Source organism: Crinia signifera, chromosome 7 (genome assembly GCF_055691185.1).
Source record: "Crinia signifera chromosome 7, ASM5569118v1, whole genome shotgun sequence".
NCBI lineage: Eukaryota > Metazoa > Chordata > Amphibia > Anura > Myobatrachidae > Crinia > Crinia signifera.
Window position 1 is genome coordinate 152,205,607 of NC_139223.1, and position 16,875 is coordinate 152,222,481.

Sequence of the window (16,875 nt, forward strand, 5' to 3'; positions counted from 1 at the left end):
ATGTGTCATATGTAGTTAGCATGTCTTTTGGGGGAACTCCCAAAATAGAAATGAAATCATAAGCTGGTGAATGGATCCATTCATTCCCCATTGAGGAAATCGATTACACTGAAGAAACATGTTAGGGAACAACATTGGGACTAAGATTTTCACCAACTCCTTTTTTCTATTGCACTTTTATTTCTTTAAAAATTAATTTGGCTTTCCAGCTAGGCCTCCTCTGCTTCTCCTCTGTTCCCAAGCAGTAATCTCAGGAGAGGGGATATATGGCTGCAGCTATGGCCAGCATTACTAAAAGATAGGTGCAATCCCACTTTTCATCAACCTCCAAGGGTGGTTTGTTAGAAAGCTTATGTGTGTCACCTCAGTCTGCCCCCTCCTGTCCTGCACTCCGCCCCCTCCAGTCCTGCACTCCGCCCCCTCCAGTCCTGCACTCCGCCCCCTCCCCTTTGCATCCTCACAGAGGGGCTGATTCAGTCGTGATCGTTAATCTGCAAAGTTGCAGATTGCGAGCAGATCGCCGCCGTCCAGACAGAAAAAAAAAATGCCCTGCAAAAATTGGCAAGTGAATTGCGAATGGATCGTTAATCGCAATTAGGGTGGCCAATCCCGGGATCATGATCCCAGGATTTGGCCCCTAAAACGCCGGGATTACAATCCTGGGATTGGAGTTTTTTTAAATTAGGGAAACCAATCCCGGGAATCCCGGGATTGGGCATTTTTCAATCCCGAATTCCGGGATTGAAAAAAATGCTCCGGGATTGGCTTCCCTAACCGCAATCCACTCACAAATCCATACACAACTCCCGAGCCATCAAAAGGTTTCTGCAGTCTGTGCAAATGTGAGTAGCTCTGAACCTTCCACTAATCTTCAACCGAGACAGGCTGATTGAGCAAAGCGCTAATGCCACAGACCCTCCCTTAAAACATTTGGGCACGCCCACAGTTTTTCTGACACTCCCATAAAATGTCAGGTTTCTACCCCCAAACACCGGCTTCCTGTCCGTCAAATTGTGAGGGGATTCCGTTTACAATCCATATGCAATTTTTGTTGCTATTCACCCTATGTGCAATGCGTACGGTCATTCGATAATCGCTCCATTTGCTAATTCTCTTATTAGCGAGTAACTCTAAATCTGGCCCTTAATACTTAACCCCGTTCCTCCGTCACAATGCTGTAGTTGGACCCGTTGGTTCCTGAGACATGTACCCCAGCTCCCACTGCGCATCTCAGAGATGGTACATTTCTTACCAGATATGTATAGTTATATATAAGTAGTGAGATCTTCTTATGTAGCACAGGGAATTTAACATCAAACGTGTTCCTATTTTAGAACATTCATCTTACTTTACCATTTCCTCTTGTAGCCTTTGCCAGATCTGCAACGTATCCCAGGTTTGGTTCTTTCTGGCAGCACTTTCTCTAATTGTCTCATGGTGGTGCAATTCTTACGGAACTTCGGGAAAGTTTTGGACTTCGACGTACATGCTGATGTCCCATCTCTGAATATCTTTCAAGAAGGCTTATTAAATATAGAGGATAGCATGGGAGAAGTACAGGACCTGCTAGTGCGGCTGCTATCTGCAGCTGTGTGTGACCCGGGAGTCCCGCCAGGTTATAAGGTAAATGACTACAGTATTGTATGCAATTTAATCATGACATTTATCCCTTAACTGGTGAATGTTTTATGAATTAGGTTATAATATCTATAAAATAAACCTGTGCAATGGACCAGACTTTTAATGCATCTATTACCTATGTTACTGAGATGCCGATTGTTGTGGACCCTGTTGTCAACCATGATCTATGAAGTAAAACTTATTTCCCTCCCAAAAAAACATACACAACACTTTTTTAGTAAAAATATTTTGAGTGGGTGTCTAGGCAAACGGGCCCCTGCATTTTTTTGCATTTTATCCAACCCTGCCAGATGGTTTAAGTGTTTTAAAGGGATTTTCACAGGGGGGGGTGGACAGCTTTCCATAGCAGAACGTTATGGATAGTTGTCCACTTGGCTGGTAATACCAGCAGATGAGTGACAGCGGCCGGCCATGATGTGGGAGTACGCATCAGCGCTCACGGCTCATCGCTGGCCTGTACACACTGGGCGGCTTTTGAACTGAAAGCAGCTGAAACGGCAAAACTGAGCCGCTTTCAGCTCAAAATCGCTCAGTGTGTTGTGGGCCTTAACACACACACTGTGTATTGGGAACCCAAGTTGGGCCACTGAATCTCCTGATTCTGAAACTGACCCAGAACCATTGCACACTGACAGGAACGGGACTAACAAACATCAGGATGTATATTTTCACAGAGATGCGGTCAGCAAGTTGACACTAAGAAGGCCGACAGTCAATAGGTCGGCCATTATTGGTTGATAGGCCATATGTCATCACATGAAAAAGGTTGGCATACCTTGGATCGGTATGGTCAAAAGGTTGACATGTAAAAGGTCACTATGAAAAAAGTTGACGTGAGTTTTTCAGTTTTTTTTTCTCTAAAACAGGTGTTTTTTCCATAATTAACTATTCAAGTGGACATAGTTAGTGGTCCTTTGAAGCTCTCTGCGAAGCATACGCAGATCTGACACACCTAGTGTGTGCTCCCAGCCTTCCCCTCCCTCTGAAATGTATTTTTGATCTGTTTAGTGTAAATGGTGCGGTCCCGCTGACGGCTCTCCCACCCGCCTCTAGCCTGAGACGCGGTGTTCATTTGCAGGCAGACGGCTCATCGGGAGTGAAGCGGCTGTACTTTACCGCTGTCACTCCAAGCCAGCAAGCCGCGGCTTCTACCTACTGCCATCCCCACCCCACTGTCTGTTTCTGTAGCCACAGGGAGGACGGGGCAAATACTAGCTGCCGCTGCGCCTATTGTAGACGGGCACCCCACTGTCTATCTAATATAGGAGTTGCCTGGCACCGGGACAACAGACATAGATCTGTTACACTGCCTGAACATTAGTGAACACAATTAACAAGACCTATTGCCCTCATTAACTGACAGGAGAATTCTCCTTTATTAATTGGCATTAAGACACTGTTGCATTACCAGTTACCACCTATGTCTCAATTGTTACAGTGCAGCTAAAAACGCAATATTGTTACAAATGTTTACAAGCACCACTACAGAAAAATCCAGATAAAAAGAAGGGACACAGATCCTGGGGGCCTCACGGTGTGAGGATTATTCCTTTTAATCTCACTGTCCGTGTCATATATGTATTTGTGTTGCATGTTTCGCAGCTTTTTAGAAATTTAATGAATAAAGGTTATATTTTATTAAACCCTGTAGGTGCACCACACCCAGACACTCTTTCTTACCCTTTTTTTGGACATAGAGTTAGATTACAATAGTGTTATGAATAGTTTGAGGCATGGCGAGTGTAGCGGTACACTTATACCTATGTCGACATCAACAACTAAAACGGCGAAAAAAATCATGTCGACCTTCTCATGTAGACCTTTTCCATGTCAACCTTTTTTATGTGTCTACCTATGGCCTGTCGACCAATAATGATTAACCTATTGACTGTCGACCTTATTAGTGTTGACCATGTGACCCATACCCTTTTCACCCATCCATCACAGGGTAACTTAATACCATAATTGTATTAATTAGTTGCTTTATGAGTGGCCATTTTGAGAAAAGCCTCAGAGAGCCTATTTGGAAGATCTCTCTTTCTTCGCTTTTTATCGGATTGATTTGACTAATATTTTAGACTATATTACAGAATAAATGTTACTTTTGTGAACTTATAAATGTATCAACGATTGCCCCCACAAAGAGGCTTTACTCTTACAACAATTGCCCCCATAAAGAGGCTTTACTCTTACAGCGATTGCCCCCACAAAGAGGCTTTACTCTTTCAATGATTGCCCCCACAAAGAGGCTTTACTCTTACAGCGATTGCCCCCACAAAGAGGCTTTACTCTTTCAATGATTGCCCCCACAAAGAGGCTTTACTCTTACAATGATTGCCCCCACAAAGAGGCTTTACTCTTACAATGATTGCCCCCCACAAAGAGGCTTTACTCTTTCAATGATTGCCCCCACAAAGAGGCTTTACTCTTACAGCGATTGCCCCCACAAAGAGCCATATGAAACTGAAACTGAAGCTTTTGCTCATATGAATCTCTGTACACTGTCCATATTATATTAACACTTCGGTATCTTCTGCCTAGCACAGCTTCCATATGTGCAAATGTTGCCATTACTATATACTACTTCAATACAATTGTTTTTGTCATAATTCTTTCTTTAAGGCTAAAACTGCTCTTGGGGAACATTTAATGAATATTGGATTAAACCGCGACAATGTATCTGAGGTCCTCCAGATCTTTATGGAAGCGCATTGTGGCCAGACCGAGCTCACCGAAAGTCTTAAAAGGAAATCATTCCAGGCACACACACCGGCTGAGAAATCGTCCGTTTTTGCATTTTTGGTTAACGAGCTTGCATGTAGCAAAAGTGTGGTCAGGTATATGCCTTTACGTTAAATGTATACATACATTCCTTTTATAGCATTGTTCCAATAATAGTTATTAAGCTTTTTCTAATTTTATTTTTTTTCCAATTTCAGTGAAATTGATAAAAATTTAGACCACATGTCCAATCTACGGAGAGATAAATGGATGGTTGAAGGAAAGCTTCGCAAGTAAGTTTATTTTATTGCTTTGGATTTTTTTATGGTTTGAATTGATATCTCTTGTTGTGTTCCATATTATTATTATTACTAATAATGAATTTATTATTTATTTACTACAGTTTTAAATATTCCCTGCAAAAAGGCCCCGTCTCTACATGTTTAACGAATTACAGAAAATGAACAAATGATTGATTGTAACATTTACTTTTTTTAGCTTTTCCATAACACAGATGTACTGAATGTGGTGTCATCCCAGATGACCGTGACATCTGGGATCTTATTATGCGTTATATACTTCTACATGATTTTATTGTTTCATAGGCTTAGAATGTTACACGCTAAAAAGACTGGGAAGAGGGACTCCATTGCTGGTGCTGAAGGAGGAGAGGAACACAGCTCGTTAGGGACTTCCACGCCGGTCAGGAAACGCAGGCGGAAGGGAGCAGACAGTGACTATGATGAGGATGATGATGATGATACCGATGATCCTGCAGAGGAAGATGAGGAGGATGAGGAAGATAAAAAGGGAAAAAAATCTCAAAGTTGTGATGATGAGGTATAAGAAATAATTGTGTATAATACCTGGACATGTTTTCTGCCAAATAAATAAGTGACAAGGGGTATTCAGTATGGGATTCCGACTGCCGGAACGTCCTGATAATCGGAATCCCGGCCCGTTTACGTTTCATGCAACAGTAACTCAGCAGTCGGTAAGGACTGTAAGGTATAGAGAAGGTTATTGAATGAAAAAATCTTAATGAGATTTGCTCTAAGAATGTAGTTGGGTGTCCTTGTTGGGTTTAAGTAGGAGAATTGTATAAGCCTGATTAAAGTTTGGGTTGTGAGGTTATTGTCTATGAAATAGTAAACAATTCCTAGTAACAGCGGGGACCGTTCCTTGTTGAGAAGGTAATAATATTGTCCCATAAATCCATCCAGGCCAGCTGAGTTCAGTTCAGAAATAGCAGTGGAGATTTCCCCCAAAATTGCAGTTGTGTGTAAGTCTTGGGGGGTTCGTCAACAATCAATAAAGAGAGGTATTTAGGTCAGTTGCCATGTGTAGGTACCGATGATGCTACGTTTTAGTGTTTATGTTGACTGTGTTGATATTCCGGTAAAAGAAAAAACGCATAGGCATAGGAATGATAGGACATTTGCAATAACACAGACGAGGAACGGTATTGCATCTCATGCTTACAGCGGCCGCATGCTACATAAAAAATTATATCATCCCATAGAAATGTCTTAGTTGTGTCTAGGGATGCCAATCCCGGGGCATTTTTTCAATCCCGGGATTCGGGATTGAAAAATGCTCAATCCCGGGATTCCCGGGATCCCGGGATTGGCATCCCTAGTGCAGACAGACGCCTGAAATATGGCTATTTAATGGGAAATGCATCCATTATACCACCTACACGCATAGCGCTATTATTAGCTGCCTAAAACGCCCTGGCCGCCCACTATTTACTTACATTTTGCAGAGTGGGCGGCCGGGCTGGTGCAGGGTGCTGCCGGGAGCAGGGTTGGGAGAGCTGTTGGGTTGGAGGCGGGGTGCTGGCCAGGAGCCGGGGCAGATGGGCGGGCTGTGCCCTGCGCAGCGTGACCTCGTCACGCTGTGCAGTGCTACGTTTCCGGGTATCGGAGAAGCCGGGCAGTGTCTGAGCGAGTGCTCAGACGCTGCCCGGAATTAGACGGCGCATGCGCCGTCTAATCCCGAAATCCCGGGATTGGAAACTCCAATCCCGGGATTGAAATCCCGGCGTTTTGGGGGCCAAATCCCGGGATCCCGCCGATCCCGATCCCGGGATTGGCCACCCTAGTTGTGTCCCAAAAAAGATCTTGATCTCCCCAATATTAAACTCAATATTATTTATAAGGAAGTCCATCCAGGTAGAGAGCCTGAAAATACGAAGCATTCCAAAGAAAACCTGGAAATCTCCAATGCTTTGTTCTAGAGCAGTGGCTCTCAACCTCGGTCCTCAGGACCCCCCAACCGTTCAGTTCACGTTTTCCAGATCTCCACACACAAGTGAAGTAATTAGACCTACTTGTGGATCTTTTAAAATGTGTCAGTGAATAATGAGTGCACCTGCGGGGTGACCTGGAAAACATGAACTGTTGGGGGGGTCCTGAGAACCACTGTTCTAGAGGGGTGCCGGATGATGCTCCAACAGTGGTGATCCCAACAGTCAGTATCCTGACGTTGGGATCCAGAATGCTGGTACTCTGACAGACGGGATCCTGACTCACAGGGGCTATTCTCCCTCGTGGGGGTCCACAACCCCCATAGAGGGAGAATAGAACCTGTGGCGAGCATAGCGAGCCACCGGACTCGCAGCGAGCCCGCAAGGGGCTACTTTGCGCTCGCACCCCCTGTCGGAGCACTGGCAGTCGGGATACTGACTGTCGGGATCCCCACACCCATTCTAGAAGGACAGCAGACCTTCAGACTGTATTATTTTTACGCAGTCAGTGCAGCCAGGACACCTCTAAATCCCATTGATGAGTGAACGTTGATTATACACTGTCCTACTGTACACGGAAGGTTGTGCTCAGAAGTGAAATCTTAGTGGACTTATAATTTTTCAGTTTAATTATGCTCAGTCCACATAATGCATCTAGACCGGAACGTATCTCTCTTTTTTTACGGTGTTGTAAAGCTGTTTTGTATCAAATGTCTTTTTCGTAGATATTGAATTTATTTCCTATATGAAATGAACGTTCTTTTTTGTTGACCGTAGGATGATGGGGATCAGACAGCTACTGTAGAGGAAATAGAGAAACAGATTGAGAAACTGCTAAAGGTAATTTTATAAATTCAACTGTGTTTTTATTGTACTTTATTTTAAAGATTGACAATATGCGGCGTTTCATTTTTAAAAATATTAGATAAAAAATAAATGAACCATATATAATATCTTGTTTTTAAAGCAACAAAACCAGTACAGGAAGAAGTTATTTGAATCCTCCCATTCCTTGCGTTCTATGATGTTTGGCCAGGACCGCTACCGGCGTAGATACTGGATTCTTCCACAGTGTGGTGGTATATTTGTGGAGGGCATGGAGAGTGGTGAAGGTGAGCTCATCATTTTCTGACCCCCTGCTCTATGATCAGATGAGTGAGAGAATTTGCATGCCTTTTTATGTAGATCTGGGTAACCAGCTGGGTGTCCATATCATTAAAATAAGTTTGTATTTGTTACTCAGTGACCAAGTGAGTTGCCGATGTAATGGCCTCTTTTATGATCCCTGGCTATAAGCCCAGATAGTGTTTTGTTCTGATACCAGATAAGCACTCGGAAATAGTGATTTGTCTTCTTGCCCCATGTCTTGGTGAAGTTGCTACTTCCAGAGACCTCATGAGCTTAATTCTCATACATATGCCTTCATCCCAGCAAATGACATATCCCATTGTGTGCAGGTAAATGGTGCACTGTATTGCAGTATTTAAGATGTTCTCCATTTATGTAGGTCCAGAAGAAATTGCCAAAGAAAGAGAGAGGCAGCGGAAAGCGGAGACGATACAGATAAAAGAAGAGATGTTGGACAGCTGTGATCAGAAATCCAACTGCTTGAACTCCAGTATAGGGGACCAGAGATGTCCCAAGGATAAAGACAGCACCAATTTGTTTCTCCAAAAACCTGGATCCTTCTCAAAACTTAGTAAACTGCTAGAAGTAGCCAAAATGCCACCCGATATGGACCTCGTAACCCCCAAAACAAGTGTTTCACCAAATGGCTGCTTCACACCTCACCAGAGTACTGCCAGGAGCACCCCAAATTTGCAGGCCAGCACTTCCCAATGTAATCCTGAAAAGACAGACTTTAGTCCATTTAATCCTGTCATCATTGGGTCTGGAAAGTTTCACAATTCTCAAATAATCCTCAATGAACAGCTGCTAAAAACTCTTACCGACAGGAGTAGGCAATGGTTCAGCCTCCTTCCCAGGTCACCGTGTGACAGCACTTCAATAACCCACATAGACTCCCCCACGTCTCTAGCTTCTACCAGCCAATCACAGCATCACTCCCTGTCTCCTTCACCTGTACCATCCCCAGTCATGAACACCTCTTCTGTACAGACCACAATGGCAGTCAATCCATTCACATCGTCCCCACTTCAGGTTAGTAGCAATTCAGTTACTGGTGTCAAACGTTTTACAGTAGTTAAACATATCACTGAGACTATGCAGTCACTTGGATAGACAATGTTTTATAGTCAATATTGATGATGGTGGCACTGCCATTTCTGATAGCTTCTATTGCAGTGGTTCTCAACTCTAGTCCTCGAGTACACTCAGCTGGTCATGGCTTTTTTTCTTGTTTGTGCATTAAAATAATGGACCTAAATAAATCAAGGGGCCATTTCTGTACTACTCTGTGTATCAATGGATGCGTTTTACTGCTACCAACACTGGGGAAGTGCCAGTAATCTCATCCTCCAATCATTTATTTGAAGCATTCGATGTCATTCAATTTATGACATGTCAGTCAAGGAGCCACCCCCATTTGATATACATTTGCTCAAGTCTTGCTTGTCAATCAGTGTCTCCTCAGGAGGGGCCAGATGCACTAAACTTCAAAAGTGATAAAATGGAGACTGATAAACAGCCAGCCAATCAGCTCCTACAGATGGGGCAAGCCTTATGCTTGCTGGCGAATCGCCAGCAGCATGCCGCTGGCGATCCGCCAGCAACACGGCGCGCCATCTGACTGAGACGCGCGTGCGTCCCCCACGCACGTGCGTCTCAGTATCCGGGCGGCCGGCGGGCGAGGCGGACGCAATACTGTCCGCCTCCCGCTCGAGGGGGGCTGGGGGGACCCGAGGCGGCTGTGGGGGGGTGCGGGCGCCCGGTGTGGGCACCGGGCGCCCGTCGGAAGGGGACGGCAGCACCGTCGGAAGGGGACGCGCGCGCACCTCGTGCGCGCGCGTCCCCTTCCGACACACAGATGGCGCCGGAGCAGGGAATGGCGAATGGCGTCGCCATCGCCATCCCCTGGAAAGATGAGCCCGGCCCCATCTGTACCTGCATTATTTGAAAAATGTCAGACAGGAGCTGATTGGTTAGTTGTTTATCATTCTCCATTTTATCACTTTTGAAGCTTAGTGCATCTGGCCCTAGGGCTCTTGAAGATTTGAAAGGAACAAATTATAGGTATTTCTTTATATATATTATGCACATATGTTCCCTCTAGTTATGATCTGGACAAGTAATAAATATCAGTCATATATATAAAGTCAGTTCATATTAAGATGGCAGCATGCATGAATGGATGCTTGTACTTTTTCACCTGTTGATTTTATCCAGTCTGATTTTATTACTGTAACTAGTAAGCCCGCTCAAAGCAAAAGCTTCTAAAGCTAGTCTGCTACCTTCTGTGTCAGTGCATGTGTGAGAAAGAGATGTAGTTTCACTCTCTGCCAGCAGATGGCAGTGTTTCAGAGACTCATGGACATTAGACATATATATATATATATATATATATATATATATATATATATATATATATATGATTGTTCCAAATTGTTAAGCTCTATGAAGTATTCTGGTGCAATAACAATTAATATTAATCAATAATAATCCATTCACTAACCAGCTGTGATATCATTGATCTAGTGACGTCAGTGGTTTTTAGTTAGTGATTTTAAATTTTTTTGTAATTTTTATTTTTATTCTTCTATGTGTGTAGTAGACGGATGTACATTAACTGTTTACTGTTAAATTATATCTCTAGATGAAGTCTGGTTTACCTATGATGGGACTTCAGTTCTGTGGGTGGCCTTCAAATGTCCTGCCAGGAAATCTTCCATTTTCTTCCCCGATTCCGGGCCTCGGGATTGGATTATCTGAAGGGAACGGCCATGCTTTCCTTTCCCCAAATGCTCAAACAAGCAAAAGTGAATCCCCTGTGACACCCAGTGACAAATTAGTCTGCACCCCATCTCCTGCTGTTGAGTTGCCTAAACAGGTGGATTTTCCTAGCCCCCAGCCAATCCCAGAAGGTAGGTTTATCTTTCATGTCATTCTAGTATATGTATATATGTATATAGTGTGTGTGTGTGTATATTGGAAAAGAGAAACGTGCTGTGCCAATTGTAAGGGGCTTCCCATTGGAACTGCTATCTGCCAATGAAAAACCAGACAGGCTGTCAAGGGGGAGGTGTCATTTATATTTACTGATATGGCCTTTACATCCTTGCTGTGGGAGGCAGTGGGTCGCGGCACTGCATCGCAGCATAGCTCTGCCCCACGCATTCAGCGCACTTTCTATTGATTGCTATAGGTAGCGGGGATCATGCATACGCATAGTCCTGCTACTGATGGCTTCTCCTTGGAAAGTTTTATATCCTCTACTCCAGCTGTAAGACCTCCACTGGCTCCCCTTATACATACAGTACACTGCTACTTACCCTAGCTCCCCTGTCCCAAAGGTACTGTACTGGTAACAGGAGCGTGCTTTCTCATGCCCCCACTACCATATGTTAGCATTGCAGGTAACAATGTGCGTTGACATATCTGTAATCCTATGGTTCTAGGACCTTTTATATAGTTATATGTGAATGTTATTAGTAGATTGTAGTAGCGCTTTAAGTCAGACAGTAAGATCAAAATATGAATGAAGAAACAAGATAAATTGGTCATTTACTGCTTATTGTAATAGTGTACATCTTTGCCCTTGTTTTGCTGACAGAAATGCAGTATGGCTGGTGGAGAATCACAGATCTAGAAGATCTAAAATCTTTACTGAAAGTACTTAATCTGCGAGGAATAAGGGAGAAATCTCTGCAGAAGCAAATTCAGAAACACTTTGACTACATCACTCAAGCCTGTGTGAAAAATAAAGAACGTAAGTGTTATGATCATTGTTCTTGGGTATTATTACTACTATTATTAGGACTACTACTACTACTATTACTATAGCAGTCCAAAATATTTTTAAAAACACCGGTCCCACCTAACGGTACTGTTTTTCTAAGGACAGTGAAGATTATATGTGGACAAGGGGATCTTGGCCTAGTGTATTGAGAGTGTGGCAGTGCAAAAGTATTGGGGGAAGAGGTGTAGCCACTATAGGCCTTTTTTTGGTCTCCATCTCACCCATTTCCCTCCAAGATAGACCCACTCCCTGAGGTGCCCACTGTCACAATGCTCACTCTATGGCAAGTTTGCTAGGAAGTACTATCAGAACTGAGCAGGTGCCAGGAGGAGGAGGGGCTCAATAAGCCTGGCAATTCACTGTTGCATCTCTGGAGTGCGGCCATGGTACAAATAGTGGTGAGGGGGGTTTGGACAGTTGACTGTGAGTGTTTAGGGCATACATTATACAGATATAGTAGGAGATGTAGTATACTACTAGCATAGTACAGTACTATCAGGGCTTAAAGAAGTGGTGGAACTCATTTCCCCTGCCACCGATTCCCCCCCGCCCCCCCTTTTAGTGGAGTCCGGGACAGTGCCAGGGCAGTCGGCAACTCCTGCAAACACTAAATTTGTGCCATCCTTTATAAATGGAGAGTGGTTTCACAAGCAAGAGATGTGATCACACAATAACACCCCTAATTCCAATTACACCACACAGACGCACAATGTTATTCACATTACACCACTTATCGTGCCCCTGATTCATATTATACCACATAGTAGTGCTCCTTATTCACATTATGACACCTAGTAATGCCCCTTATTCAGGTTGAGCTACACAGTAGCACTCCTTATACATGTATGCCACACAGTAGGGTCGATTATACACAATGATCACAGCAGTAATACCCCTTACACAATGTAGTGCCCACTTATTCACATCTCTTTCGCTGTGCTTCCATCAACTCACTGCTCCTGTCCCTCCAACATTTCCCCCTCTTCTATGTGTCCCTTCAGCTCCCTTTCACCTTGTCTTTGGCATGCACAGATCCTGCTCCTCTTAGTGGCACTCCTACAATTCAGCGGCAGTGATGTCATGACTTTATATGTGCCAGAAAAGGAAGTCGCTGGGACATGCTTCTCTGTTGGAATTATTGTGCAGGGCTGTTGTGGGGGTGGAACTAGTTCCCCCCTACCATTACTGGTGGTGGAACTAAGTTCCACCTCATTCCCCCAATTCTAACCCTTGAGTATAATATACTCAAAACTTGTGTTTTTGTCTTCCACTTTTTGTCACTGAGTAGATAGTAGGAAGGAGGGTGCCTGGATTGTCCTTTTCAGAATTAGTTTTTTTTAATATAAATCCTTGTCCATTGGGGGACACTTGAGACTTTTGTATAATTGGTATGGATCCAAGAGCACAGTTACTTTAAATCCAAAGCTTGTCTGTAGCTCCTCCCCCTCTTGTAAGGACCTTCGCTATGTTTATCACTACAGGACTGGACAGAGAGGCACAAACAAAAAGGTGGAAAAGAACAACATCCTCCTTCAACCTTAAACAACAAAACATAACAGAAAACAAGGGCATAAAGGGTGAGCGTCCAATATCCACCAATGGTCTCAATGAAAAGTATTTGACATAAGTATAAAGATTCTGTTTTCTTATTCATACTTTTGGGGAACACTGGAGATATTTGGGAGGTCTCAAAGTTACATTTGCAGTAGGGGTGCGCTCAGAGGAAACAGAGTTAATCATTTTTCTTTCAAAACTGTTGTCCGTGGATGCAAGTCCATGAAACTTTCTGAATGTACAGTATGAACAGACATCCAGGTGACCAACACATCTGCTCAAACTGGGCCCCATAGCACAGGAGGCACTCACGAATCTGGTAGAATGTGCCCTGAGATCTTCGTGAGCAGACTTCACTGCTCTGCTCCAAGTCTGACAGAATGCCACTTTTATCTGAAAAGAAAACCGAAAGAGATGAACACTGAACCTTCAGGAACCTAAGTCTTAACCCCATGTACAGACCCTCCTGTAAGAATACTAACAGCCTAAAGGACACATTTGGAAACAGTCAGAAGATCCACCATCACAGCTATGATCTTTATTGCCAGATCCTAGCTCTGAAGGAAACCAAAGAAGGCTTGATGTTCCTCCGATATTGAGATGTCCATAGACACAATGAACTTGCTTTGCACTACACTGTATATTACTTTTGGATTGTAAGCCCTCTTGAAAGATCTGTAAGCTTTTTGCTCCATACTTAATTGCAAAGAGGAGGCCGTAATAGGCCTAACTGTCCCAAGGCCAATACTAAAATAACCCTTAGAAAGCTCTCCACTCTCCAGTCTGCTCATCCTTCAACAGTTCGGCAATGGGGACAGAAATGCTGGTGGACCTGGCAACCTTGAGATGGTCATTCACCTTGAATTGAAGGTGAATCCTCCTTACTGTAGCCTCTCTAGGAAGATCTATAAATCTGCATGAGATCTATAGATATCACTGTGGCCATGGTTAAAAAAAAAAGTAAGATTCGGGTAAAGAAAAGAAAGTAGACATTTTCCCTTACATAAGTGAAGAAGTACAGAAGTGTTGGGGAATCTGGTACAATATCTGTTTCTATGGTAAGTCTATTGCTGTGCAGATCACCAAAACTAAAACATCACGTCACCCTCCTAAAGTGATAAAGGGGTACATTTACTAAGATAAGAGTTCTAGATAAGTTGCCCATAGCAACATCCCAGCTTCAATAGAACTCCCATCTTAATAAATAACCCCAAAGTGTCTGGTTCTAGCTCATCCTAAGCCGCTTGAAGATCCTGTAGACAACTTGCACAATGTAGCCAATATATTAACACATCTTGTAAGGCAGCCTCATCTACCTCCTCTTACTATGCACAGTTGCAGGCATCTTACCTATGGCTTGGAGTATAGGCAAACTTTTTTTTAACACAATTTTTGTCTACATATTTTTACTGTTTGTAGATGGGTAAGTGAACCAATGAAATAACAGCTAAGTAGCCCTTGAAGACAGCTCTAATGTTACTATATCAGGTTTTATAGCTGTGTATTTGTAAGCGTATATACAGACTTTCAAGTGGTGTTGCATATGAAATTCAGTTATATAGAGATCCGAGTTTTCTTTATTTTACTCGGTTCTTTTGTTCCTATAGCCATCATACAGATGAAAGGACAGGAGCACTCCGAGCTGACACAGGATTTGGTGGAGAACTGGAGCGTGGAAGATCAGGAAATGGAGGTTGATATTGCCATTCTCCAGCAGGTGGAGGAATTGGAGAGGAGAGTGGCTTCTGCTAGTTTACAAATAAAGGTCAGTGTTCCCTCTGATATTATGCCTTGCTGTAGGCATCGGAGATATTGGGCCAATGTACTGAGGGCTATATTTTGCATTGAACAAACGTAAAAAAGTTTTCTCTGTCTGGTGCCAATTAGACTGTTAAAGTTCGTATTGGTATGCTTTAAGGCACTGTTAGTAAATGATCTGTACACTACGAAGCATAATCAGATATAGACCAATCCTGTCTGATTAACAGGGGTCAATGTAATTGTCTGCATCAGTGTCATTCCAGCAAGTCTGCCTTATGTTTTAAAGGGGCAATCATTTAAAAGACCAGTATTACATTTTAATATTATTGTCACTTTAAGACATTGAGGAGACTCATGGGCAATCACATTCACACCATAGTGTTTCTCAGATCCCATTGGCTAATGAAATCCTCTTACTTACTGAAAATCCTTCCCATGTGTGTGTTTTTTTATTTTATTGTTTCACATTCTAAAAAAAAGTCAATTGCACTAAAAATTAAAGGTCCCCAAAGGCGTACCTCTTTTTCTGTAGAGGAGACAGACATTTTTTGGCGTTGTTTCCTGAAAGTGAATGATTTGCTAGTATTCTCATAAATAGTATTTCAGCCAATCCATTATGTATAGGTGATGTGTGCCGTTTCTCGAAGGTATGGTCAAGTCCCAATTTTGCCAATGAGGCAGCAGGTACCACCTTGAGACTCTCTATTTAGTTTATTTGACTGGACATCTAACAAGATTACTTTAACCCATTTAAAGATAAATAAAATCAATGCCTATAAATAGAATGTATTGTGGAACGTGCGCTAACACTTCTCTTGCTGCTTAGGGCTGGCTGTGTCCGGAGCTTGCCTCCGAGAGGGAAGACTTGGTTTATCATGAACATAAGTCAGTTACTAAATGGCATATGGAACATGATGGAGACCACACAACAGATGAAGGAAGCAATTCATATGCTCTAGAACGGAAGAGCGACAACCCTCTCGATATAGCCGTAACCAGGCTGACTGACTTGGAGAGGAACATTGAGAGAAGGTATCTGAAGAGCCCCTTAAGTACCACCATTCAGATCAAACTGGATAATGTGGGCACAGTTACTGTCCCTGCTCCTGCACCATCTATTAGTGGTGATGGTGACGGGTAGGTCATTGAAATTAATCTATATATATTTATATAACCAATTATTGTGCTTCTTTGCTCAGTGGAGCTTGTTATTCCTGCCTGATCTCTCTGTAGCTTCTTGTGTGTCTTTTTACAGATCATGTTATCCTGCATGGTGCTTTTGTTGATTAATGTTTGTTCTCTATGTCAATAATCCTGCAAAGTGAATTGTACGATGACTGTTTCTTTGGTCTTATCCAGTCTATGCTCTGTATTTAATTCATTTGCTTTTACTTCGTACCTATTGGCTGTTTATGTTTCGTCACTGCTTGGCTTTCCGTGTGATTGTTACCTATGTGTAATGCTTTAGAGACCCAATTATTATATTGTTTTGTTATCTCCTGTGCAGGACAGAGGATGACATTGCCCCAGGTCTCAAGGTCTGGAGGAAAGCCCTCTCAGAGGCCAGCAGTGCGGCCCAGGTGTCACTCTGCATCCAACAGCTGCAGAAGTCTATCGCATGGGAGAAGTCTATCATGAAAGTTGTAAGTCCTTATGGCTAACGGGAATATATTACTTAGTTATCATCCAGTGGAAGATTAAAAAAACAGATGCAAATAATTCCACTCTTTGGCACACTCTCCGTGTTGATAAAAGTGTTGGGTGAAGGCCACTCCAAATGCCCCAGATGATAACAGCAGCCTACATGTGTCCTACCAGTTGAGGCCTGATGTCGCCACACTTTCACCCTGGTCAGGGCCTGATTAACTCATAGGCTGATCAGGCTGCAGCTTGGAGTGCTGGGTCCTAGGGGGACACAGTACACCATGACACAATCATGCACCAGCCTCTGCTTCCATCCCGGCCTCACCCCTTACAGGGCCGGCGCCACCACTAGGCAAATCTAGGCATTTGCCTAGGGCGCCGGCCACTGGAG

General features: G+C 43.3%; 1 protein-coding gene across 21 annotated transcripts in view; it reads left to right on the plus strand.

Annotated features, from left to right (window-relative positions):
- The window catches only part of BAZ2B (bromodomain adjacent to zinc finger domain 2B), a 242,777-nt gene that overhangs the window by 216,353 nt on the left and 9,549 nt on the right, over nucleotides 1-16,875 (plus strand). For 14 of the 21 annotated variants that reach the window (XM_083153976.1, XM_083153975.1, XM_083153978.1 and 11 more), the window contains 13 exons: nucleotides 1,369-1,623; nucleotides 4,264-4,478; nucleotides 4,581-4,655; nucleotides 4,968-5,202; nucleotides 7,388-7,450; nucleotides 7,578-7,722; nucleotides 8,118-8,770; nucleotides 10,383-10,650; nucleotides 11,340-11,495; nucleotides 13,007-13,102; nucleotides 14,687-14,844; nucleotides 15,667-15,977; nucleotides 16,348-16,483. In XM_083153976.1, coding sequence (XP_083010102.1) covers nucleotides 1,369-1,623; nucleotides 4,264-4,478; nucleotides 4,581-4,655; nucleotides 4,968-5,202; nucleotides 7,388-7,450; nucleotides 7,578-7,722; nucleotides 8,118-8,770; nucleotides 10,383-10,650; nucleotides 11,340-11,495; nucleotides 13,007-13,102; nucleotides 14,687-14,844; nucleotides 15,667-15,977; nucleotides 16,348-16,483 — 2,766 coding nt within the window. The remainder of the gene's footprint in view (nucleotides 1-1,368; nucleotides 1,624-4,263; nucleotides 4,479-4,580; nucleotides 4,656-4,967; nucleotides 5,203-7,387; nucleotides 7,451-7,577; nucleotides 7,723-8,117; nucleotides 8,771-10,382; nucleotides 10,651-11,339; nucleotides 11,496-13,006; nucleotides 13,103-14,686; nucleotides 14,845-15,666; nucleotides 15,978-16,347; nucleotides 16,484-16,875) is intronic. The other 7 variants (XM_083153987.1, XM_083153993.1, XM_083153995.1 and 4 more) reach the window with 2 other exon arrangements.